Genomic DNA, 27,906 nt, shown 5'->3' on the forward strand with positions numbered 1-27,906 from the left:
ACAAATGAACAAGAAATGGAGGATATTATATTCCCACCAGAAAAATGAAAACGTCTCTCTCAAACTAATTAGAAACTAATTTCACGCTCAGTTTCAGTCATCCTAATTTACAACCAGCCACACCATTCTAATTAAAAAAAAGTTTCAGCTCAACTCCTGAATTCTTTTACAATCATTTTTACGAATCACTGCATGTTGGATCCTAGCAGTAGTTGCATGATTTAATATCATACATCGGAATTTCTAACTAAAATCATGTACCAAAATACGAGAAAACAATCAAGCCTCGACATTGGCTTTGTTTCCAGCAAGAATGAGGGAGATCTCCAGTCCGCGGCTAAATGCTTGATTAAAGAGAAGACGAGACTGGAAGGTAGAAATAAATGGAAACCACGACAGAAATGCCACTGGAGCAAAGATTATCATACCCATCCCAGCATCATATATTCTGGCAAATTCCTGTACTGAATCCCACAAGCCGACGCGTCTGATCAACTTCTTCCATGTGATGGCTAGCTGTATTAACACAAACAAAACAGGTTTGGAGAGTTTAGAAATATAAACACCCAATCACAAGAACAAGATACAGCTTTGATAAAACAGAAAATTTCGGTCACTGAGATTAGCTGGAGCTAAAAAAACAGGGAAAGACAGATGCAACCCCCATGAACAGGCCTTCGATTTTTCCCCAACAATAAATCCTTGTAAAAATTTTAGTCAGGCAATGGATATCACACATACAACCGTGTGTGGCATCAAGCCTTACCACAAACATTTTTACGGATTACAAATTAACTTTATGTTCAATAAAAATACAAAAATGCATATTAAGTATTTGTAACTTACACATAAAATAGCCCAACCAGTAGGTATAAATGCAAGAATGCTTGAAAAAAGGTCTGCAACTGTTAAATCGGTGAAGTAAACAAAAAGGGAAATTGCTACTATAAGTCCCATGGATGTCACTCCTTGCATGAATCGCATTATTAGCTGGAAGCTGCCCGACCTTTTAGGACTAAGGGTAAATATCTGCAATCCAATGGAAATAAATAACAAAGACACAAAGTGTTAATGCAAACACAAGCACCAAACCCAGGTAATGAAGGAGAAACTTAAACAAGATGTGATACAAACCTTAAATATCATGACAATGAACACCAATATAATCCAGGAGTAGCCATAAATCTATTTATTAAAAAAAAAAAAAAAATTGTCAGGATCAGTAAGCAACAAGATCAACTAGCCAAAGTACATATATTCTGAAACCATATAGCACTTAAATTCATATCTCTGTAGTTCAATATCATCAGGGAAAATTTTAGTATATTAAACTACTCAAACATATTATTAATCATAAAGGAACAATTAAGGAAAAAGAATTTTTACAACAGTAAAATTCAAAAAATCTTTAAAATTAACTTTCAGCAGTAGTGATGTCCCAACTTAGGTTAGTAATGTCTTCTAAAAAGTACTGATTCTTTTTCCTCTTAGAATATGTGTTAGCCAAAAATAAAAAATAAGCTTACCGCAAGTGATGTATCAGATCCAGTGAGATGGAGTTTGTACACAATGCCATATTGAAATAAGAGGAACCTCAAACTTAGTATTGTTTCCAGTATACGACCTCTCACAGTTTGGATATGCATCTGAAAAATAAAAGCATAAATCAACAAAAAGAATTTATAGAAAACATGCCCAAACAATACTTAAGTTGTCTAAGGCATATAATTTACTCTTCTACAGAATAACCCACCACCTCAAATCACAAATGCAAGCCAAATAAGTGGGAAGATGGGCTATTCCTCCACCACAAGAGTAGAAGAAGCACCACGTTATTTGAGGTTTTACCTTCATTATTTTAAAATTTAGGGGCGACATATTCTCCATATCAAAATACGGATTGCTAATCATTTTTATCAAAGGACAATAGTGAACAAGAAAATGTTAGCAATGAAAAAAAACAATAAAACTATGTGTACACACTTTGAGTACATAGATAATATGTTATCATGTGATTAGATGATTCTGAATTAAAGTTAAAGTAATCACATGATGACAAGCTATTTTTGTACCACATATATCAACTTTTTCACACAAACTAAACTTGTAGATGAAATATGATGGATATATCCGTATTCATATGGTAAAATAGATGAAAAAACAGATCTCATTTTGATTGCAATTAATGAATAAAACACAATGACATGGTAAAATCTTATTTCAATAGTTTCTTTTTGGGCTTTCACTTCAAAGGAGTAGCAAATTTCTTTAATACATCTCCCTGGGATGGACTTTTTGGCCGAATTTATACAGTGATTTTTTTTGGTTAAGAGGAAGACTATCAATGACACAGATTTTGTCACTTTCTCTATTTTTTGATCTCTTTCTGGAAATCTGATCCAGCAATGCACTAATCTCATTATGTCATGCTTATTTAGTTTAAAGTTTCTTATAAGAGAAAATGATAATAGTAATTAACCTGTTCTTCATCCCACCAAGCTTCCCAGCTGTTTTCTCCCTTCACTCCTACTCCACCTTTGTATAAGAGCCAACTGGTCCAGTCATCAAAATCTTCCACAGTCCTGTTCATTAAACAAGGCGATAATAGGACTTAGCAGATAACTTAATCCTTAAAAAGAGCAGATCAATGAAGTGATATATGAAATATACAAAGCTCAACTAGCACAAATTCTAAATTAAAATTTGGAAAAAGCAGGTAACTTTCACAAAACTTACTTTTGCCATTCAAAACCTGATGGATTGAAGATATAAGGAGCAAAGAGCCATGAGATGACAAGGAACCAACTGCTAAGAGTTAGCATAACAGCAGAAAAACCACCTCCTTCTATGTATCCGTATGCCATGTAAACTATAAGAAGCAGTGCCACTTCAAGCCTATAAAAATCAAGTTTGAAGGTTTTAAAACAAAAAGCCATTCAACTTGCATATATACAAAACATCAAAATAACTGACCTCCTTTCTCCCAGTAAAAAAAAAAAAGTAGAGAATTAAAAAAAAAATTTACTCACGCTTTTACAAAATGACTTCTTGAGTAAAGACGGTAATTCTCTGCAAATTTTATGTGGCGGACAACAAAGCCTCTGCCAGTTGCTCTGTACTGTTAATGAAATTCAAATGCATTCAGTTAAGTTCTTTTTTGGGTTAAAAATAGAGATATTATTAAGATAGTAAAAGAACAGGTGGACCAGACGGCTACTAAATCAATACAAAAGAACTTGATATGTTCAGAAATTCTGTAATGGAGTGACAACAATTTCGACAACTATTCGTACACTTTGTTACAAAAACTTATCTCTGAACAAAGGAAATGTAAAGGGCAAAAAAGACCTTCAAGACAAGGAAGACCAGAAAATGCTATACATACCTTTGCACCCCCATGCAGGATAGTACGTCCAAAGTAATGAGTTCGGGTTCCTAATGAGAACGTGAAGAAGACGGAACATAACTGAAGTTGCATTGTAATGAAGCTAAATACAGCCTGCAAAAACATTTTAAAACACTTAGTCAATATTTTACGAAAGAATAACATTAACAACATAAATTTCAACTGTATGCTCTAAAAGGCACAGCTGACTAAAAGCCTGTTTGGTTGGATTAATCTACTGGTGAAAGGAGATTATATAAATTTATAAGCATTTTATTTTATTTTTTTTTTTGGTTGTTTGATTAGACCCCATAGGTGCTTATAGGATTTTAGACGAACCATTTTATGTCTACGAAAAAAAGCTCAAATTTTGAGTTTCTGAAATATGCTCTTTTTGGGCTAATTTGAAGTAAAATTTAAAATATATCCAAGGGTTATAATTTGGACTTAACTTTTCAATATATCTTAAATCCTTTCATTTATGTTTTTATAACAAAAAACTAGCAAAATTTTTGTAAAACTCTAACTCTAGTAAGCTCTGCTTGAAGAAACCATGCCAAATAGATCCTAAAAAAATAATGATTTCCCAGGATCATAATACAATGGGGACAAATTCTTATACTCTACCAATAAAAGTCTGAAATTTATTAGCATTATAAACTAAAAGGGTCATTTGGTTAGAATTTAAAACAATTCTTTTAAGAATTTGCATACAAGCCTACAAACGAGTATAAAATCAGAAAACACAGAATGAACATTCTCTTCTTTGAAAAAATAGGTTAGGGTTTTTTAATTTATCTGATTCTTAATAACTTTGAAAACATTTTATATAATTTTTCAGATATTGAGATACAACTAAATTAATTTTATTATCTCTTTTGAAAATTATTTTCAAATCACGAGCCAAACGAGTTCTAGAACCTCTCCAAGTAATTTGATCATGACACAGCAGAGTGTTTGATGGACTGACCTTCAACAATCCCGATTCAAGTATAAAACCCATTATCATTGGGACTGCAGTAAAAACTCCAATCTGTACTAGGAACTGGGTATTCAAAACCGCATCCAATGATGTGTTTCCTGTCAACTCCGCATACAGTGAAATTTCTTTATCAAGCCCAGAGAAAGCCTGAAAGAGCATACAGGATGCATTAATGGAGGCTGAGCTCAGAAATTTTACACAATCTCATATCTCCTCGTAATGAAGTAATAAAACATGGTAAGAATTCCTAGACTTGAAAATTTTTCATTGCACTGAAATAAAAAATAGAACATTAAAAAATAAATGCAGCCATCTACATGAATTCTGCACTTTGTACAAGAAATTTGATAACTTGGGTGTGATAAATAAAACATAATCCTGCACTTTGTACAAGAAATTTGATAACTTCATCAGCATGAATAGAACAGAGAACCAAGACAGAAAGCTCAGTAGGCTTACCAGATAAGCCCTTCCGTATAAGAAAATATACACTGTAAGGACAGTCATCTGCATTTGGGGGGAAAAAGAACAAGAAACTCTTTAGTGCAATGGGAAAACCAGCTACCTGCATAAATAAATAGGAAAAGACAAATAAAAAATGCATGTAGAACAAGTCAAGGAAGTAACCATACCATCGTGCAAACATAGAAACCAACAGTTGTGAAATAGAAAGAAAGCATCCTAAAGAAATCAAAAAGTTGACCAAGCCTGTACACGTCTCTGCTTAGAACTTGCTCTCCATTTCCTCCAGCAACTTTCCCTTCAAATAGGGCAATCTGGTTTAACCCCACATCTCTTCCCTTTCCAACCTACATAGAGAGGCACATCAAGAAAGTGGAGGAACTATAATATTTCAATAAATATCAATGAGAACTAAACAGAAAGAAATATACAAATGAGAATATCACACCTGAATATATTCGTGGTGAGTAACATTACCCTGCCTCAATGTGGAGTTAAATCCTGCAGCAATTTAAATTTTATATCATTATATTAACTGCCAACAGTCAAGTCAACAAAATGTATTAGCACATAGCCAGTGAGGAATAAACATAAGATCAAAATCATAAATTTAAGCCATCAGAAAGCAATGGCCCAGCCTTCTGGAATCTAACTTGAAGAATGCGCCTCAATATTTAACGGTCAACATATATGAAAACATATAACCCTCACTATTCGAAGGAGTGACATGTGCCTGCTTCATACATAATATGAGATAGTAATAAAATGACTATCGGGTCACAGAGGTACACTGGCTTGCTTTGAAAAATATATCGAAAACTTCATCGGAAGGGAGAATTTTAAGATTTTAGTATCACTAATTCCTAATTTATGAATATAAGGAAAGATACCCAATGAATTTAAAAAGCCAGCCCATATCATAACCAACCATAAGGTATGAAGATGAAAGTTTCCCAAAACAATTAAATTCATCCAGGGTGGGGAGTGATGGTAATCAATGTAAATTAACCATAAGAGAGATGTGGACAGAGAGAGATTCACTTGCCTGCATATATATCTTCACTAATATTAATTACACGTGATGCCTTACTAATGCCACCTCGAGTTATATGGAAAACTCGGTCAAACACATCTGGATGTCCATAGTGCATGCGGACTCTGTAACATATTTTACATGAAAATGAAATTAAGCCATTGATTTTTCCTCTTTTTAAAGAAGAAAAATTGCACCCTGAATATAATTCAACAACATAAATAAATTGCTCAGCCAAAAGATCAAAGGTAAGGCAGCCCATTTAAAAAAGGTATTAGCCACTTTGTCAGGAAATATAAACTGGAGGAACATGGAGAAGATGGATCTTAAGTTATGGGAACTTTGAATAGGAGAAGGACAGAATAAGAAGGAATTCCCTCAAGATTTTCCACTTATGATCTTGATAACTTTTCTTCAATCTAAAATCAAAAATTAAATTCCTAAAATCTGCCAGGTCACTGAGAGAATTACCGCAGGATGCTGAGAGCATAATCAGTATTAAGGCATTAATCACAACTCATAAAGCTAATTGTGAAAGTCCTAAGGGGAAGTTCAAAGTTTCTGACACTGCACTCGTAGTTCAAAGTTCACTAGACTGTTATACAAGAAGCGTTCCTTTATCTCACTGTTGAATGATTAAAATATCACACGTATTGAAAGCGATAATTAATTTGCATTGGTGAAGCTAGATATAGATTCTTACACTCAACAAAAACATACAGAAGTCATAATCAAAACCAAACCGCCCTTCCCATCCCACTTAATTAAGGTTGGACCCTTCCAATCCCAATAAAAATCTCTAATCATCAAGTTCCTGTGTCATCATTTCCCACAAACCAAGACAAGGAGAACTCTTAAAATATCAATCTCATCCTCTCCCTCTCATGTGAGATGTGTTGAAAACAAATTTTAATAGGGTATAAAAGCCATAGGACAGATAAACTACCTTAAACCAGTTACTGCCCCAAGATTGAATATGGTGAATGTCACCACCACTTAACTCATTGAAAAATCTCATTATATCCACCCGAATAGGGAGGTATAGACTTCATTTTTTTCAACAGAAAACAGTCATTTTATATTTTGTTTAAGAAATAAGAGAGGGGACACATGTCCCAATTCTAGAGGGTAGGGCTTTTTATATAAAGGGTAGTTAGGGACTTAGGGTTGTCAAAAAGGGGAGTAGTAAATTAGGGTTTAGGCAGCTTTGGCTGTGAGCAGCCTTTTAGGCTGATTGGGAGGTTTCTAGCACCTCAAATGGCCACAAATGGGAGTCACTTCCTTTCAGCTGCATTACATGGGTGTGATACTATTGATGTTGAATATCGGCTGGGTTCCTAACAGTATGCCTTTGTCATTTCAAAGGTGTAAGTAGATAACTACTTACTTGAGAGGATATGCTAGCACACGCTGGCCCAAGGTCACGAAGCTCGTCTCTTGATTGGACATGAACCAGGCCAAAGATGAGACACTGCATTGATAGGCCCAAAACATAATTGGTAAGAAATTAAACAGAACAACCAAATGACAGCAGCCACTATTAAAAGGAAAGGCATTCCTGACCTTCCAGTAAAAACATGCTCCCTCACGCCAAGAATAGTTGGCGGTCTAATGCCATGATCTCGTCGGAATTCCTCAACAAGATTTCTCATTTTCATTGCCTCTTCAAGGTAATTGTCCTAATGAACAAACAAAATCAATCCAAATGCAGATAATTACCATATTATTCTTCACTAAGCATATTATATTATGAAAATATTCATGATTCCAAATTTCAAAGCAGCTAAAAAGGAATAGAATTGAAACATCTAAGAAGTTGGATAATGAATTCAATAGAACAATGCCAATCCAAACGAAAATTATTACCATATTATTCTTCACAAGGCATATTATGTCAAAAGTAGTAAGTTACAAGGGCAGACACCCAGGAAATATTTCCTTTAGTGACTATTTCCAAAATATGCCACAATCCTTGTTCAAGAAACGCATACAAAAACCAACAAACTATCCAATAGAAATATTTCCTTTAGTGTCTATCTCCAAAATATGCCACAAACCTTGTTGAAGAAACACATACAAAAACCATAAATTATCTATGATTGATGACCCAACACTCCAAAAGCAAAAGTCAACAATCCCAACAATGAATCTCAACCCATTTAGATCAGTTCTTAAGAAGAACTAAGGAAAGAGTTACCCAAATATCAATCAACAGTGTTAAAATATTCCAAACAAAACTAGAGGAAAAGCTCCGCATAAACCAGTTCAAGTCATAACGAAACATAAAGTCTACCGGTGGCTCCAAATACCGTAAAGGTCTTGTAAATTTTCATTGCTTGTGGTTTTAAAAAAACAAAAAAAAAAAATCAAAATAGCCTCCAGTCTACCAATCAATAGTTGAACATTCAGACAGACTGAAAAGACCTGATTCATGTCTATAGTTTGAATAGCTTCTCCACGTGTAAATATTATGGCATGGTTTTGATTTTCGGGCTTCCCTTCGCCAAGCTTTGGATCCCCAGGAAGTTTGATAGAATATATTTCCTACAAAAACATGAACATAAAATAAGAAGCATCTCTTATCCAAATTAACTCAGAAAAATGAAAAATGAAAAATAAACATATCCATACAACTTATTAGAAAAGGTGAATATAATTAAACAAACGTAAATTGCTTTTGCTTAAGCTACATCTGCTGAACAGGTACTATAATGAACACAAAGATTAATTAATCAGAATAAGAAAAATATAACGGATTTCAGTGACAAAAATCTTATAACCATTCCACCAGTAAAATTTAGACAACTCTACAGCCAAGGGGGAGGAATTTCCTAGAAAAATAACAAAAATAAAAGACTCTGAAGAAAGCATAGAGTTAAATGATTTCATATTTAATGTTATTACAAGAAACTACAGAAATATTAGTACACTTAAAAGGTCAAGATTAATAACTAGACATTTTAGATATAAGAAAACAAAAGTCAACATCATATAAGTAATGTAACAACAGTGTAACTGCTATCCCAAAGCCAAATCATTCTTTGAAGCTTTAGTAACCCCAACAGAAAAAAAAAAACACAATTTTTTTAATTATGTTCATTTTATCATGTTAAATGGTAAAACAGGATCCCTTCTAATACAGGTACAATAAGGTTAATATGTGCAAACACAAAAGGATATCAAACTCTTTTTTTTTATAGGAAACAGACAATATTATCAAAACGAAAAGCGTTGGCATATCAGAAAATCAGGTGAGCCAGAAAAAAAAAATTAAATTAAATTAAAAAGCGTCAAGAAAAACCACAAGATGTCATCCCACAGACTCTCCCAAAGCATATCAATCATCTTCTTAAGCATCTTAAAAAATTCTTGAGTGCATGAACACACAAGTTGATAATAACAAACCAGAAGGAAGGCAATAGATTACAACTAAATCGACATTCATGTCTTTCAAATATGGCAAATGGGTTAACTGAAGCTAAGCAGTTAATTGGGACATCCTTCCCAAATGAGGAAACAGAAATACACAAATTATAATGTCGCTAAAAGCAGAAACCTGTTATCTACTTTAAGTCGAGCTAAACAAAATTCAACTCAACACATCAGTGAAGAGCAACAATCAAGTAGACTCATCAGCTGCTTTTTATTCAAGTTCAAAATAAAAGGAAAAACAATAGGTCAAAATCCAATATACCTGATCTTTTCCATGTATATCAGCTTTAACAAGTTTTGAATAAAATTCCTTTATAACTTTATCAGTTGTACCAGTCTCCTCCACGTGTATGAAGGCAACCCGAAGTGCCTCATTTCTGATAACAAAAACTACAACAAGTAAGCTTGCACTGAGCTTATGGCATGTATAACTAAGTGTTATGATTATGACATAGAGCTTAATGGTTGGACTTACATGGAAACTTCATAAGGACTTTAGAGCAAAATGAAAATGCCAAGGAAGCACAGTTGACCACAATTTTTTTTTAAAAAAAATTAATATAATGATACAAACATCACACTTATTTGATGCAATTTAGAAGATTATATGTAGACAAAACAGAGGAATTCCACAGCTCCATTCTTGTAGAACAAATTTGTTTTTCTCCCTACTTCAGCACTACATAAGCACTTCATAATGTTTATAGCTTAATTATTTTTGGTGTCTCTAAATACTGTATATATAAGAGAAAATGTTGTGTGTGTGTGTGTTAATAATATATATACACACACGCACACACACATATGTACACACACACACATATGGTAGATAGCCAAAAAAATCCCAACCATATGTATGTATGTATAAGAGAAAATGTTAGCCTACGAATGGTAGATAGCCATAAAAATCCCAACTATAACTTCTTAACCAGTCCTAATGAGAATAACAATGTCACAAATATAAACATCAGAAATGCTAGAGTAAGTCCAAATCATCCATAGCAAATCATGACAGACATGAGACAACATAAGTAAACTTCCGTCCCTAGTCTACTCAATCTAGTAAACTATACTGTTTTCCACAAAGATGTTTATATATTCTACCTCAACATACCGAAAGAGTCACGCTACAAAAAGAACAAGACATGTTGACTCAAAAGATAAATACCCAAAATGAAATGCACACCTCTGCAAGAGAAGAGAAATATCAGCAGCTTCTGCTGCCTTTCGTTGCTTTTGTTGCCCATAAATTTGGCATGAGACAACATAAGTAAACTTCAAATCTGCCTGAGCCCGTGACTCACGTGATGACTCAAAACCTTGGGTCAGGGGCAAGCTATTTTGAGTATAATCCACTATTAACAAAAAAAAAAAAAGGAAACTGTTTAAGTGTATTCATGCCTCTCACTTAAATAACCTTAGGTCAGTATTACATATCTTAAAACAAATACCTCCTAGTGATCTCCTTTCCAAATAACTCTGTAGCATTAAAGCCCTTCTGTAATACATCATACCACGCACTGCATATCCATAATAACCAATTACTTTCAAATGGTATACATAGCTTCATTTTGTGCATACCAGCATAATATGAGAACTATATGCTCTCTGACATAAAATCTTTTAGATGAAAATGCACATTTCATTAAGACAACCAGAGGATGCAAAAATAAATAAATTATCAAAAATTTGAAATTCAGATAATATCTACACAGTTGCATCAAATAATATTTTGTAATTTACAATAATTTACTAGGAGTACTTAGCATTAGAAAAAGGGAAAGCAAGAGAATTCTAACCGGTCCTGGCAAGAGTTTGCCCTCGATAAGACACCCAAAATCGAAGTTCCAAAGAATCACTTGAATCTTCTTGAAGATCTACCTCTCCACCAATGCGTTCCAAAAAATTCTCCCATTCATCTAAAATAGAAAAATAAAATACATGACCAGGTTTTAAAAGGAAATAATCACATAAAATATATAATAGCACCACCTAAATGAGATTCAAAGACCAATGATGGCATCTCAACCAATAAATAATAAACACCTTGAAGGACAAATTATCTAGAAAGTGAAGACAAGGGGATTTTTTTTCTTTGCTAAATATTAAACCAAAGAAAAGAAACTAAAACACATCTGCAGAGGAAGGCAAACATTGGTAATAATCAACTCAAAAGCGTATAGACTCATCACAGATGCTAAAAGATCGAGATTACAAGCCCAACTGCACATAATTTGTCAAGCAAATGGTGGAAAAATTTTGCTATATTATATCCTGGGCCCTGTCTGAAGATGAAGAATCAAGCACTATCCGAGTAGCAGTATGTTGGCATTCTGACAGACAAAAGAATTAAATAATCTGGATATAATGTTGAGAACACAATCCTTCAAACAATGCAATTTATAAACATTCATGACAAGCAAAACAAATCTATAATTGATTTTAAAAACAAAACAAACAGTTATACACACTTGTTCTACTGCTGAATACTGAAATTTTTTATAGGTCACTGAATATTGAAAATTACAATCTAGCACAATAAAACATGGCAGTAAAAGAAAGAAAGGAGGGAGCCTCAATGAGCTGGAAGAAATAAGAAAAATACCTGGAAATATTTTCTGAAGATAGAAAAGAATTGATATTCCATCCTCATTTTCTTCCTGTAAATCAGATGTACTATAAAGTACAGTCTCACTGTAATATGGGGTGAAGACACTGTTCCCGAACAAAACAAAAAAACAAATAAAAATAAATAAAGATGAACAAGATGCATTCCCCACTAAAAGTCTTAATTCATGTATATGATAGAAAAATTTGTATATACCAGAATGGTATAATTTCTGAAACTGGCTTTGCTGGCGGCATGTCCATAAATAAAGAATTGGTAAAAAATTCTAATCTTCTCCTAGCTTCCAGATTCTTTGGAATATTAGCAGCAGAATCCTTTACAGTAAGAAGAAGATACAATCGCTTCACCTGGTCCTTCTGTGATAATAAACAGAATAAAGTGGATGATGTGAATGATGTGAATGCAAACACCAAAAACAAAGCCAAAACATATGTTCTAGGAAAGCAGTTCATCATTGACAAATTTGAATATGCTTACAATTTCTGGGTCTCTCGGCCATTCTATCCTAGAAAGAAAGCGACCCTCATTTCTTGCTTTAGCCAAAATATTCCATGTGTCAAGCTGCTCCCTGAAGCAAAAAAGATCAACATTCAACTGAACTGGCAGCCAAACGAACATGTTCAACAAAGACTCATAGCCAGCCACAAACCTTAACTCAGATAACAGCAGGTCATGTGTCACAACCTCGTACACATCAAATAAAGCTTTTGCAGCAGCGTTTGCAAGATTTGGATCTTCTTTCCTCTGACACAGTTCAGTTTTTATTATGAATATTAGGCTACAACAACAACATATATATAAAATAGACAATATCTTGACATAAAATACTTCAACCTAAAAGAACAAAACAAAACCCTTAACTAATGCATTGATCAAAAACAAACTAAAACCCTTACAAAAACCAAATCAAAACTCGATCTGCAAAAATTAACCATGAATCTAACACCCAAACACAAATCAAGGAGAAACTTGGCACCAAATAAAAAAGATTAGACGTGCGGTGCTGCAACATCACTTTGCAAGGTGCAGTAGCACAACAACACTATTGCTGCTGAAAGACATGTCAAGTTGCAGACCCTGCTGCCATGCATGACACACTTCTTTGATTTGTTAGATCTAGAAAATGAAAAGAAGACTGAGGAAGAAGAACAGCCAGGAAAGGAAGAGTAAGAAAAAAAAAGTTTTAGTATTTTTGGTACTGTGAAAACAAAACTGTCTCTAGAATGTCAAAGTTAACATACTTGATATAACAGCAGAAGGCTTTTCTAACAACCCCCAGTGAGAAAAAAAAAAAAATCAATTGCAAAAAATGATAAAAGGTGTTTCACACAGTTTGTCAATAACAATATAATATATAGACCAACTACATTATCCATACATCGTTCAATAAAAGGAAAAAGAGAGATGCAACTAAATCATCCATAAATTGACTAGATAATGGAGACAGAAACATTGAATAGAAGTGTTTTTTTTTTTTTTTGGTTAAAGATCCAATAACTGAGAAATTGTTTTCTTTTTTTAAATCAGAAACTGTTAAACTATATTAAAAAATAATAATGAGACCTGTAAATCAGTAGACTGTATATCCACAACAGTATCAAGGAAGGGCTAATAAATGCAACATAACAGTGACAACAACTTAGTCAAATTTTGCAATCTATAGTTTTATGACTTTCCTAGTGGTAAAATAATAACTGAGATAACTACTCAACCAATCAGCTTATATTCACAAGAATAAGTTTAAAGTTCTTACAAAGAATTAATATGAATATCAAATAACTCAAAATTATATTTTATTTCAATAAATTTATGCATATCCACTTTGAGTACACAAATAAGTACACACTTGATGTGTGTCATCAAATAATTGGTGATTTTAAATTAAAGATAAAGTAACACTTAATCACATGATGATATACATCAAATGTGTACCCATTTGTTTACTTAAAGTGGGTACACATAACATTGCTCATTTTATTTCTAAGAAAGGAGCTTCAAAAAAACTGAAAATGGTTTTCTATTTTCTGAGCAAGTCACTTACTTGAAAAGCTGCTACCAAATGTGTTTAGAATGTTCCTGAATTCTTAATACACATCATTTTGCAAAAAGGAAATTAAAGGAAGAATAGTTCATACTAAGGAATCACTTAGCAGAAAAAAGAGATGGGTCAAAGGAGTACCCTCAAAATTATAAGCTTCAATTCTTTCAATTGAAAATATGCAGCAGAAAATGAAAGAAAGCTCAGATATTATACACTATTAATTTCAACTTTATATTTCCAATAAAATAAATGACAACTGAATTTTCTAAAAACATATACCAGAAGCCCAAACAAAGCAGAAAATCTTGACAAAACAAGTGGAATCTTCTTCAGAGACAAGGTTGTAAAAAGTGAACCGTTGGATATACTGTTATTAATTAGTAGGAAAATCCTTTCAACCCTGGTACAAGAAAAAAATGTTATGTGTCAGCTCTCATTGATGAGATTTATTTGCAGATAAGAAAAAAACAAAGATTAGAAATTCATGACATATAAGAAAATACACTAAATCTTTTACACTAAAGGCTGCAAATAAAACCAAAAAAATAACAGCAGCATGAACAATCCATACCAAAGTCTCCCTTCACCATCAACCAATGAATGTAAAATTTTTTCAACACTGTAGTAGCACTCCTGAACAGCATATGCCATGTATTCATCCCTACATATTCTATTCCAAAGATCAGCCGGCGGATCTTTGCAGTCCAAAGCCAAATCGATTGCTAAAAATATCTGAAAAATCATATTGTCAAACAAACATGTGAAAATTTTTAGAGCACTGTCTAATATTATAGGCTCTAACAAGTTCCAGTTAATGTTTGAGAAGTTTAACCTTACTGCTGAGAAGAAACAAAGGCCATTGAACTAATCGTAGGCTTCCTGTATTGCTAGGGATGCAAAGCAAGTCCATCTCCCTGAAATGGCTCAAAAAACATGTGATGATCTGTGAATAACAACCACAGTCTTTAAAACAGAAACACAATAAACGAGGCTCCATCATTACCTATTACTAATAAAATCTTCCTCACGCAAACTTTTAATAATCTCATTCCAAAAAGGAGAAAAAACAGCTGCATATTCCTTGTTAAATTCTTGAGCACCCTGCAAGAACAAATAAAGGGCCAACTATAACTCAGTCGTCCAAATCAAATATTTTTCATGGTATTGCGTATTTATCAAAATTCTTAACCTTATTTGGGAAACAGTGAAACACAGCCAGGCACCCAAAAAGGAAAAAGAAAAAACACAAAGTCATACTTGCACCATCAAGCACGCATGTGATAAAATACATGAATTAAACCTTAAAATGATAGATCTTAATTGTCCTGAAACAAAAAAAAAAGATATAAAATATCCAAAAACATAGTGTTTACTAAAGTAACTTAGCTATTTTGTCATGAAGAATATGTTCAAGGCTCATATAATCCTTGGCTGTTTCAAAATGCAGTAGGAAGCCGTACATGAAAACATAAGTCAATCGAAAACCTCTCATGTATAAATTTGAGTACAGAAATTTAGATAAATTCAACTGCAGAGTGAAACATCACGAATGAAATTACTGTTTCATGTACCGAGAACTAGGAAGTTAGTCTATAATAGTTTGTGTTGGTTTTAACACTGAAAACAAATATAGACTTTGTTGGAGGTTATAGTTAGAGGAAACAACTTAAAATAAATCACGCACCTGAAGTGCTTGCCTGTCAAATATCATCCTGGAAGAGAACAATGGTAGAGAAATTACTAGCAAGATATAGTAGAAAAGAAATACAAAGTTGATGTACCAGCAATGCGACAAAACATATAATACCATAGATTTCAACATCACAAATTACACAGTTTTTTTGTAGGCACCACCCAATTACCAACAGCTATCAACTGATTTGAAATCAGAAAACAGTCCATAAACATTCTCATTGGAAAGAAAATAGTTATAATTCATTCTCATCCCATATAAGTATACTTAGGAAACTTAATTAAGCTTTACAAGTCCAGCTAAGCTAATCCCATTCTGGCATATGCTTGCTATGCCACCGTTTATTTCATCAATGGCTCCATTGATTGAAAAGTTATGTTTAAAAATTAAATGATTTTACAATTTGACGTCAGTATTAAATAAGGTAGGTCTATTGGATAACACATTAATATGGATTGATATTTCTAAAGAAAAAGACTCTTAAGACCTCTATGCATCACAATCTACATACCTTTTTGCCGGTGGAGAAACAAGGTTCTTGACAAAGGCTTCTGGGAAGCTCTCAAAACGTTTGTGCACCATTTCAATTGAACGAATCTATCACAAATCAACATTAAACAATTGACATGACAAGGGTACTGATGAAGGGAGATTTTGCTCAGATATTCAGAGAAAAGAGTAATTTGTAAAGAAAATCAAATAAAATAAAACAAAACAAAATGGATTGTACAAGACTTGTAGAAGAGATACATGCACAGTGTCAAGTATATCAATACCTCGCCTAACCGAGCCCGTGCACCCATTACACCGCCAATAATTGCAGATAAAAGAGTGTACCATATGTGAATATCCATGAGATAGATCTATAGAAAAATAAAAACATTAGAGAACTTCAAAATTGCCAAGTAATGCAATAATGCTGACCAACATTTAATATTTACATAGACATATAGCCTTTTGTTCCAATCAAGGTAAAAAACAAAAAAATAAATAAATAAAGATAGGCTCCATGTTAGGCAACTAAACCAAGCAACCATATATGCAATCAGTACATCAAAACCCTCCATTCCATGTACTTGCTTTAGAACTTCAAATTGATATTACATTATGAGTATCAGCTGAAAAGATATTCTAAACTCTTTCCTAGAGGCATAAGAACAAAATTGAATACACTGACCGCAACAACAGGAGCCCATAGACTAACTACAGTCAAAGCATTGTTATTATCTGCAAAAGCACACACAATAATCAATAATAAATACCACCTTTTATCCAAGAAAAAGGAACTAAGAATGAGTAGCAGTGGTAGTGGTAGAATGACAATGACAGTACAATGATTATAATAATAATTTGAGATAAAGTTCTATCAACTCCAAACAAAATTATGAGATTTTGAGATGTGATGCAGGAGGAGGTAAAGAATATCTGGAATAACCGTAAGTCACCTGATATAATAAAACATATAACTCTTTGAAACTGTGTCGCTTCAGCTATTTTTTAGGTGATCTACTTGAAATAAATAATTGTTTTTTTTTTTTGGTAATAATGTTAAGAAAACAGTGCAGATTTGTAGGAAAGAGTTTACTACTTCTTCAATTGCCAAGATTATATTTCACTTTTTTTCTTTATTCATCTAAATTGGAAAGGAGTTTTGGGTAGATTTCAATAGTTTTTGGCCTTTTGTACAAGGGAGGTTTTATTCACTTTGGAAGGCAGTGGCCCTAGGAAATGAAGGTGGCTCTTATTCTAGAGAATATGTAGATATGTTTGCCGTTGTTTTTTATTCTTCATAAACAACTAGTCCATAGATGTTTCTTTGCATAGTTTAAAAATGAAGCTTTAGTTCAAAGTTTATTATTTCCTAAAATCAAAAAAGAAAAAAGAAAACTGCAACTCACACATTTTATTGATATATCAACCTCTCAACCTGTAAAATATGTTATGAACAAGTTTTGTTTGTTATGCTTTGAAATTATATGAACTCAAAATGTAATACTCCAAGATATTTTTATTCAATAACAACAATTACATTATATAATAGATGGAGCAAATGGAAATGAACCATCCTAGGCATTATTCTAGGAAAATCACAACTGAGGAAAAGATTACAATAAAAAAATATATGCTTAAAGATAGAGGCAACCAATCTAGGATAGTTTGAGTCAATTCCTTAGGTTCAGGAATTCTTGTTAACTTTCCAACATGCTTGAATGTTTAAGGTTTCATTATCATCTTCACCAATCAATTTCACTTAGATTTCAAGAGCTGACTGAGCTTTTTTGCAACCTGATTGCTTTTATGTCATTTCTTCAAATTACCCCCAGTACCATAACCTTTTGCTGGTCTTATAATTCTGGGATTTTATTTTATTTTATTTTTTAGATTCAAATGATCAATGTCAAAAAAATCCCAAAGCCTATAATTTTTCTAAATGAGACCTAAGGAGAGGTGACTTTATTGCCAATGCATATCTCAATATTAGAGGAAAATTGGACATTTTTCATGAATCATATGTACAAGTCAAGATTTCTGGTCTGTACAATACGAAAAATTCTAAATATCATTTGATATTTGATTATCAAATGGTATTGAACAACCAAACCAACTATCAAAGGATAAACAACAAAATAAAATTGATAGATAGATAGAAAGGCTTACTCTTTGAGATCAAATCATGCCAAGAATACCGAAGAGATGGCAGGTCAACAATAATCTTGGTGGGTTTAACAAGAGGTCTGATCTGCAATAGGACAACAGGAAATGTTAATGATATTGAGATATGTAAAGCTATAGGCATATTTTCAAATGACAAATCGGCAAGTAACATATTCTAACAATTAATGCAAATGAACATCACAGAGAAATCCTTGCCTGAAGAAAGTATGCAAATGTGAACTTGCAAACAAAGATCACCAACCAAAAAAGCACATACCTGCAGTACTTGAAGCAGAATGAAAAATCAATAAATTGAGGTCTTCTCAAAATTAAACTGTAGTAAGATCAGAATATATGGTTACTTATTTGAATCCTAATAAGTATTTAACACATTATTTGCGCCATATTATCAGAACTAGAAATGATATACTCATAAAAGTGAAGAGAAAATTTAGTTGCAAATTTCCAAAAAATATGTACAGATTACAGATGCACTTTTTATACACCTCGATTTGTTAAATAAAATACAACTATTTCCAATTAAAAAAACCATCAGCAATCAATCATATGTCTCTAAGCACACAATAATAAACACAACTATGGATAATCATGAACATATAATTTATATATATGGAAACTCTGAACAAACACCTCACAAGCTTTTCTGATATACAGCCATGTCATTCTCTAGCTGCAGAGAATATAATATATAAAACAGTTTCATCTCTAATTACATCCACAGATAAGGCACAATAGTTACAATGGTTAAGAACACTTTAAGATCACAAACTAACAAACAATAAAAACCACAGTATAACAAACCTGCAGTAGTCACTAATCCTCTCATAAAGACCCCTACCAACATAGTATCGCTCCTGAAAGATGCACGTAATATTATAAAAATGATTTATTTATCGCCATCTACAAATTATTGGCCAATATTTCTTTTTAAGAAATATTAAAGAACACAATATATATGTATATACCTGATAAATCCACTTGAAAAATTGAAAAAATGATTGATCAGACATCGCAGATAGTGTGTGACAAGCTGGAAATTTAAGCAACAATGCGAAGACCACACGCACAGCAGCATAAACACCCAATACAAGTACATATATCCGAAAATAAAATGAATTAGAGTTCTGCTGGTTTCGTTCCTCCAGAACCTTCCTGCAATCATTTGTCAAATTTGAAAACATATGTAATTGGAATGTGAAGGCACAGATTGAGTTAAAAACAAATACAAGATAAAGGAAAACACGCATAAAACTCACAAGTAAACATAAGTTACAAATGCAGCAGCCAAGCCACACCAGAAGAACCTAATGACTACCCTTGAGATAGCCATGCCTCTTGCCGTTGCATAAGCCCCAAACATAAGCAACACATCCAGACAACCTACATAAGTAGCAAATTATTATATTATTGAATGGACAATAAAAATAAAATAAAAACTAAGCTCTGCAACATGCTGAAGTAATAACTAAAAAGCCATCCACAGGAAATAGAAAACTTACTCTCTATGAAATTCATGATGGTAAATGTTGGCCCGATGCTAAGTACAGTTTTGAAGGTATCTAACTCGATACGCCCATCTTTGAAGGCTATAATTGCCAAAGCCTGTAGGCCAAAGGAAAAACAGAAAGTAGAAGACACATTCCATATCAAGTAAATATGTTACCTCAAAACAAGACAGCAGTAATAAGTGGATGGACATAAATTAACCTGAAACATCAGAAGCAGAAAGATCCACAGACGATGGAAACTCCGATACAAGTGAAGAAATGTGCGATGCTCAACAAAAGTACTTTTGCCAGTCTACCAATGTCCATAAGATGATAAAGAAATTGTCAAAAACAGCTGTCTCCATATAAATGATTGAACAAAAATTAAAAAGGTTAACCCAAAAAAAAAACACTTCACATCAGTACTAGAAACTCATAAGAGTTAATAACCATTTCCCTCCTGAGGCTTCCTTGACATCAATACTAGAAACTCATAAGAGTTCAGACAAGCCAATATTTTTGCTAGAAGTCAACAGAAAAACTAACCGTTTTCCCCTTTTTAGGATTCTGCAGAAATGGTGAGTCTGTCCTCATGGGCCATCTCAATTCAAAACATGCAGGGGACCTCCATATATATTACAAACGAGATAACCATATTAAATACTATACATTAAACATGAAAATTCTAAAACTTTGTAAGAAGTATACCAAAAATATTCATTAAAGTCATCGTAATTCCTCCATGCAGAATGTGATGCTTTTCCATTGTTGTTTCTAGCAGCTTCCTGTATGCATCAGCAAAACCAATACATAGTCAAAAAAAAGAATAGGTCAGAATGAATATCAAATAGAACTGATTAAAAACAGTGTATGACTTTTATAAACAGGAATGGAATTTAACACTCTCTATAGTGCCGTTTGTTTTAGACAAGTAAATTCCCTAAAATAATTTAAGAATAATGCGAATGGTTCTGTCAAAACAGAAGAGCAACAGCATAATAAAATAAAAGTTCACTTAAAAATGTTCACTGGATTGTAGATCAAGATGGCAATCACTTGACGGCAGTCTGGATCATGTTGCTATCAATAAGGACTGGTATGAATAATCTACATTGGATGGACCAAAGACCATTTCAATGGAAAGACAATTTTGAAATATTAGGTAAAAACATAGTGGTAAAAGAATTTTATCTTATTTTTTTAATTTAAACAAAGCCTTGTGACATTAAATCTGATGAAGAACCTCATTGCTTATTAGAGAGAAAAACTTGGTTCTAGGAGATCCCAGAGTTGAATCAAAAGAGGTAGCCAAGCATGTTGAAAATAAGAAATGAAATAGAAGTCCAAGATCGAATTGGCCACCATTTCACAAGTTCAAAATACTACTATATTACAAGATTGAAGCCAATTTGTATGGGGTAATACCTCGAAACATAGCCTTATCTATAAGATTAACAGAAATTTAATAATGAACGACCAGCTACTTAATTGTCAAATTATTAAAAAAAAAACAATCTGCCAGAATTCACTAAGTGATCCCCACATCACCAGTTCTAAGCAGGCATCCCACCCAGATGATAAGCAGGCATCAAAAGAAAATTACATATTTAATCCAGAAGTTACTTTAAATATTTGAACATAGAAATGAATTCTGATTATTTGCAGACAAAGGAATGAGAGTGAGATTTAAAATTATAAAACAAAAAAATAATAACAATAAAGAAAGAAAGAAAAACTGACCACTGCCATTGTCTTATATATAGGACAAATGATTTTCTCAAGAAAGGACACAGAATCATTGCCAGTTTTACAACTGGGAGCAAAATCAGCTTCTCTATGGTCCAATATAACATCCAACTCTTTTGCCATCTGCAAGAACATAATTGATATCATTATTATCCATGACTAAAAACTACACACCAAATAATAAAATATTTACAACTATAGCAAATTATTGGTTGTACTTAACACAAAATAGAAACAACAACAAAGAGCTAGATTGTGGCATGCTATCAATATGGCCTGCACAGGCCAGATTCAGCAAAAATGAATATTTTAAATGCCAATAAGCAGTGGGGAGGCAGATGTCTAAAAAGCATAGCCACTTTGAAATAAAAAAATTTGATAACTGAACAAGGCAAGCAGAAAGATAGAACAGCCAACTAAATTTAAAGTGGCTGGATGCTTACATGGTGAAATATATAGCAAAGACACTCAGGAAGAAAACGGACATTTGCAGCTTCTCCCCATATAAGAAAGTACAAAGAGACCAGAAAAAGCTTCCTGTCCTTATGGATTGCTTGCATACTGTAGAAAACATGTATAAGCTTCAAACACTGGTGTACAAGGTAAACAAGTGTTTCAATAAGGGCAGTTGTAAGTGACCTATTCCATGCAAGGCGTATCCGTAAATATTTGCACCACTTGATGTAATTATCTAGCACCTTTAAGAAAACTTCATTGATTGCTTTCTCATCAATTTTCTGTACAAGTCAGAAAAAGAAATTAGTTGCTAACTTTCTTTATAGAATTATTTGTTAACTCTAGGTCCTTAAATATCCCACCAATTACCTTTTGATGCACAATTAGAAACTAAACGCAAACAGAACTCTAGATGTCACCCAACACCAAAAGAAGTGAATAAACAAAAGCACACAAACACTAAGCGATATGAATTAGGTACTCTAAATTGTGCAAAACCACTACAATGGATCACATGCAAACAAACAATATATATGCATTCAGCCTCATCCTCAAATACCCCTTTTTATCAATCGTTTTCAAGATACTTGACACAGAAAAGTATAAACTAATAAGAGCTTCTAGAACTTTCTGCAATGAAAAGTAGTAATTTTACAACTTTAAACCAAATCAGCAAGGTTCAACGTTTAATCCCATTCATGAAGACAAGCAAACATTTATGGATAATTTAAGCACTATATTCAAATATTACTATATGAATTTTCTACAACATTGGTGGAAGCTTCTATAGCCGACCAGAAGTACTAACTATGGTCAACAAGAAGAATGGAGAAAAATAGATCTACTTACAACTAAAATTAAAATAAATAAAAACAAAATCGTTAATTGATCAATTTGGTAAAACCTTATTAATGTTTAAAAAAAATTACCAACAATTACAAACTAATTCAGATGTACTATAATAACAAGGCTTACAACAAAGCCAAAAACTATGAACAAATAAAACGGTTAACAAGTCCAATAATCCGAACACTCACTGGATCAGGATCAACAGGTATGCCAAGTCGAGCCTGTGCATTTGCTACAGAGAGAACAAGATTCTCACGTTGATTCCTTGTGTTGTCTTTCTGCAAAAACAGAAAATCAAAGTGAATAACCAAGATCACATTTCTTCTTTCAAGTAAGATTTTGGAAAAGACAAACCGCTTCCCTGTAGGCACAGAAGTACCACTAGACTACTGAGGTCTATGGTCGATGGTCAGTCACCAGAAGTCTTATTCGGTTATGGCACAACAGAACATATGTATACATGTAAATCTGTGCATATCAGCATCATTTACAGAGGCTCTAACACGGGTAAATAATAAACCGAATGTTCTTTCACAAGGAAAATAATAACAACATTCATTGTCTTTAAAAATTATCGTGCTAAAACTGCATATTTTATAAAACACCACATCCACCCCTTTCATTTCCCTCCTCTCTGCCAACATTTAAATATTTCCAACATCACAATGCAAATAATGAAGTAATATGAACACCTCTCTTCCTCAGCCTTCCCCATAAATGAACCTGTAATTAATGTAATCAACTGTGGTTTAACAGGAGCATTATACTAAAGGACATCTTTCCCTCTAAACAAGTTTTGCTTGGACCTAGATCAATCACAGGCAAATCTCCACCTTTCTCATATATTCCATACATCACACTAGATAGTTATCGGCTTCCAAAAGAAAAAAGACAACAGAACAAAAAAATTTTAGAAAGGAACTGGAGGGCAGAAACTAAATGTCATTTAACTCCTGTTAATTGTATCCATGACATAACAACTAAGAGTTTAATTTTTCCAAAAAACTAAATCTACTACAATATGGAGAGGAAAAGAAACCAATTCTATGATAACTGCATCATTACCCACCGTTAAATATACGTAACTGACAAAAAGAGAGAAAAGACTGTAAGCAAACCTGAAAGCCAAATACATACTCCAGAAGATCAAACATGTCGGGTTCTCGCTGTCCAGAAATTTCAAGATTTGCAGGAAGTCTAGGAAACTGTTCTGTATATCTTATTGCAGATATTGCTCCCCTAACCTGCACATATACCCCAATGTAAAGGTGTGAGTCATAAATTTTTCTAAACATGCAGCGAGAAGAAGATGCACAATTTGGCGTAAAACATACTGGTATCGTACAAAATACAGCCATAACACATATTTGATAGTAATTAATGCAGCAATAAATATCTACCTTCATCACATAATCAATTACCAAATGAAGCAGAGGTAAAACTCGGCTAAATTATCCAACAGTGCTGCTAAAGAGCATGATGGAAAAGAAAAGGCAATAATCTCAACCTGAACTGGACTTACCTCAGGGAAAATTCCAATTGCATTGGTTAATGACGGCGCTTCTAAAGGAACAATATTGTATGGTGTAAGCTCCCCAGACAGGGTTGCATCAGCCCTTTTGATTCTTTGTAACTGGAGAACACAAGACAAACATTATGGCAATCCATACCATTATCATTAATGAGAAAGCATATACTTTCTTAGTTCTTAGAACTAGCTTTATTGTAAACGAAAAAAATTCTATAAACTACGAAATGAATTCCGAAAATACCTAGTAACAATTTTCTTTAAAAGATTCTAGGTGATGTGTACCACAGTTCAACTGATATTTAATAGATGTAAGCTATAAGAGCAATGCATTCTATTTGGCATACAATAATCTAAATGCAGTAACTTATAAAAGACCAGCAACAACAAACACAAATAATATCTATGAGATAAAAATAAATTGTTGATATAATATATATTCCCAAAAGCCACATTGAAGATAGGCAGCAAACAAGAAAAGAATGCCCAAAATATTTGGTAACATTTTACTTTAAGGATAAAAATTTCTAGATCATTCATACCACTGTTCAGTTGATACATGATGAATGTAAACCAAAAAAGTGATGCATCCAATTTGGCATACGATAATATGTCCATAGCAAATTATGAACAAACATCAGAGATCAGTGAAACAATGAAAATAATATCTACTAGATACAATAGAGTCATCAATATCCGATATTACAGAATGCCACATTCTGGATATCAACAGATAAGTACCTCCTCCATAATCTGTCTTCCAACCCCAGAAGGATCTGCATCTTTGCTAAGAGCTTCCAAAACCTCAACTAAGGCCCTCAATGTAGCAATCACCCTTTTCATTTTGGCTTCACTGAAGGAAAAGACCACTTTATGGTGAATACATACGTGTATCATTCCAAAATGCAGGGTAGAAAAGTAATAGCTTATGAAGATTGGGTCCTAGCTAAACATTCTAAATACTTATACATTTACTTTGATACGAGGATATGAATCAAACCCTCCCATTTTGTTGATATACTCATTTTCATTTGATTCCATAGCTTGAGCCCTGAGATATACCCATATTTAATCAAGATACAAGCTCCTAATTCTAGTACAAGATAACCTCAAAAACACCATATGTCAAATAAAAATACTTGTGGTCTTAGTTTCAAAATGCATAACCATGTTTCATTGAAAAGGGGGAAACAAGGAACCCACTCCTAGTTATAGAATAGAATGATGCAAAACCTATGGCCTGGCAGAAATGAAAAATTAAACCAAAAGGAAATTAACAGAGCTGCAAAAGTTGGCCATACTCTCCCATGTTTGCAGAAAAAGTTCCAGACTCCCGCAGATTTTGTTCTTGCCTTCTGATATCATCCACTCTATGTTGTCTCTTATATTTTTGATAAAAGTCCCAAAGCCGTTCAATATCACGATTACGATCTATTTGATGAAAATCCTTTTTGGCAAGTTTTTGCTGCAGCAAATAGACAAATCCTAATAAGCTAACATGGTATTAAAAAAAAAAAAACAATGCATCAAAATATATACTGCACACAAGTAAGATTCAAAATGAAAAAAACCGTAAAGTTCCATTTCAATCAGTACGATACAGAAAAATTATGTGATACCTTAATTATAGACGTCAAACCAGTCTTGAACTGAAGAACACCTCTACCATCACTGTTTGGGTCCAAGTTTTGAGCCATAGAATATGCCTGTTCACACACTAAGATTGCCACAAAAGTACTTGTATGCATAAGCCATCACATTTATAAGACCAGAAGCATAATAACATAACAAGTATGAACTCCAACAAGGAAATGTGTGACATCCCTGCTTAGAGAAATAAACAGGTCATGGGAGCTAATCTTCACAAAAAAATTCATGTGGCAGGAATGATTGGGAATGGAAGGGATATCTGGACAGGCCTCTAAATAAATGTTCACGCTGAACGAGGGACACTAAAAAATTACCAAAACTTCCCAATGCTTTATATACCACAATTCAAAGAGGTAGAAATCACATTTGATGCTATTACTCTTATGGCTGCAGACATGGACTATAAAAAAATTGCTCAAACCACATGGCAGTCCTGAGTGATTTGAAAATGAAAGTACACTACCATAGCGACTTAAGTCAAGTAGACAATGTGTGGGTTAATGAAAAAGACAAGAAAGACCCATATTCACTATGGTTCATACACTTCATGTTGATTTTAATGATTCAAAGAACAAGATATATGGTCTACTATTCCAAGTAGAGGAAGTTATTCTATTGCACAAACATTTTCTCACTTATTAAAATAAAATATTACAACAAAAAAAGATCATGTAATGTCACTTCCAAGATCCATTATGATTACAGATGCAAACTGATTATGAATCAAATTAGAAGGTTCAAAGGAATGAATACATACTCATATTGAATGTCCAAGTATGCATCTATCAAGCACAATAGCGCACAACAAAAAACTTTAAAAGATTAAAATAAGATGTCGACATCTACATTCAGCTTGAATAAAGTAAACAGTTCTTAATCTATCATCAAATTCAAATGTTATATGCAATATCAGTTCAAACCAATGGTAGCTGCATTGAATTTAAACTGTCTTATATCCTGCACCATCCTGGCCAAGCATTTTTCCTAAATTATTTCTCACACTTCTATATTAATATCCAATTCTGGTCCAGCTAGACACGAGTGCACATCGCATCTCAAACCATTTCTTGCTACCACCGACCAAGTCATTATTAAACATGAAGCACAACAGGATATAAGCATAAAGTCAGTCAGTATAGATCAACAAAAACATCAATCTAAGAGCATCACCGATGTTATTTTCTTGCCAAATACCAAGTCATTAGGGAATTTTCATACCCTAGATACTAATTCAAATAATCAGTCATTAGCTCTACATTTCACAACTCAACTAGCTAATAGCGGCTCCAAAAGGCAACACTGGCACCAATACATCCATATAACCTATCAACTAATCTACTCACCATGAACTTACAAACAAAAACAAATTTCACAAATCACACCAATTATTTTCACATTTCGGGAAAAAAAATTAAACCTAAGGATACGTACATATTCTGGCAACGTTTGGATCATCATCTTGAATCTCGTCTGCAGCCTGTAAGATTGCCTCGATGTTGGAGGAGCGACCAAGAGATGGGGGGACCGCACCAGCGATCCCGCTTCCAATTCGCTCAGGCCCCTGACCAGCATTTCTCAGCTGCTCTCTACTCAGGATGGCTCGCACCAGTCTCTCCCAATTCATGCAAACCCTCTTCATCGCGTCTAAGGGTTTTAGAAACCTAGTTATCCACAAGTATCGTCACTCAGCTGTAGCCCAGTGAGATCTACGACGATATGAATTTTTCCCTTAAATCTAGTTACGCAAAACGTATAGAAAGAGGTTTCAAAACGAAGTTTAAAGACTTGACGATAAAAAACAAAGTAGATTTAAGACGGAGAAGAAACGCAGAGGTCGCGTAAAAAAAGTAAAGGGGC

The 27,906-nt window shown here is 33.4% G+C and overlaps 1 protein-coding gene across 1 annotated transcript; it reads right to left on the reverse strand.

The window, feature by feature from the left end:
• Positions 1 to 5: 5 nt before the first annotated feature.
• Positions 6 to 27,906, reverse strand: LOC123212337 (callose synthase 10). The gene is made up of 51 exons (XM_044631439.1): positions 27,481 to 27,906; positions 26,019 to 26,116; positions 25,701 to 25,864; positions 25,141 to 25,252; positions 24,394 to 24,504; positions 23,990 to 24,115; positions 23,060 to 23,149; positions 22,206 to 22,303; positions 22,010 to 22,127; positions 21,561 to 21,689; positions 20,529 to 20,605; positions 20,367 to 20,445; positions 20,041 to 20,133; positions 19,833 to 19,935; positions 19,590 to 19,713; positions 19,299 to 19,485; positions 19,135 to 19,187; positions 18,529 to 18,589; positions 18,316 to 18,397; positions 16,835 to 16,884; positions 16,434 to 16,520; positions 16,169 to 16,254; positions 15,649 to 15,676; positions 14,968 to 15,065; positions 14,797 to 14,878; positions 14,536 to 14,696; positions 14,244 to 14,364; positions 12,573 to 12,667; positions 12,401 to 12,491; positions 12,119 to 12,279; positions 11,900 to 12,009; positions 11,094 to 11,213; positions 10,746 to 10,814; positions 10,481 to 10,649; positions 9,557 to 9,671; positions 8,287 to 8,406; positions 7,426 to 7,541; positions 7,250 to 7,333; positions 5,875 to 5,987; positions 5,278 to 5,330; positions 5,000 to 5,176; positions 4,827 to 4,874; positions 4,356 to 4,514; positions 3,386 to 3,499; positions 3,030 to 3,118; positions 2,737 to 2,895; positions 2,480 to 2,582; positions 1,527 to 1,646; positions 1,135 to 1,185; positions 847 to 1,029; positions 6 to 516 (listed from the first exon to the last, which is right to left on the reverse strand). Exons 1-51 carry the CDS (start codon positions 27,686 to 27,688, stop codon positions 280 to 282), a joined length of 5,682 nt encoding a protein of 1,893 aa, XP_044487374.1. The 5' UTR covers positions 27,689 to 27,906; the 3' UTR covers positions 6 to 279.

The sequence above is a fragment of the Mangifera indica genome, chromosome 3, assembly GCF_011075055.1.
Source record: "Mangifera indica cultivar Alphonso chromosome 3, CATAS_Mindica_2.1, whole genome shotgun sequence".
In the NCBI taxonomy this organism is placed as follows: domain Eukaryota; kingdom Viridiplantae; phylum Streptophyta; class Magnoliopsida; order Sapindales; family Anacardiaceae; genus Mangifera; species Mangifera indica.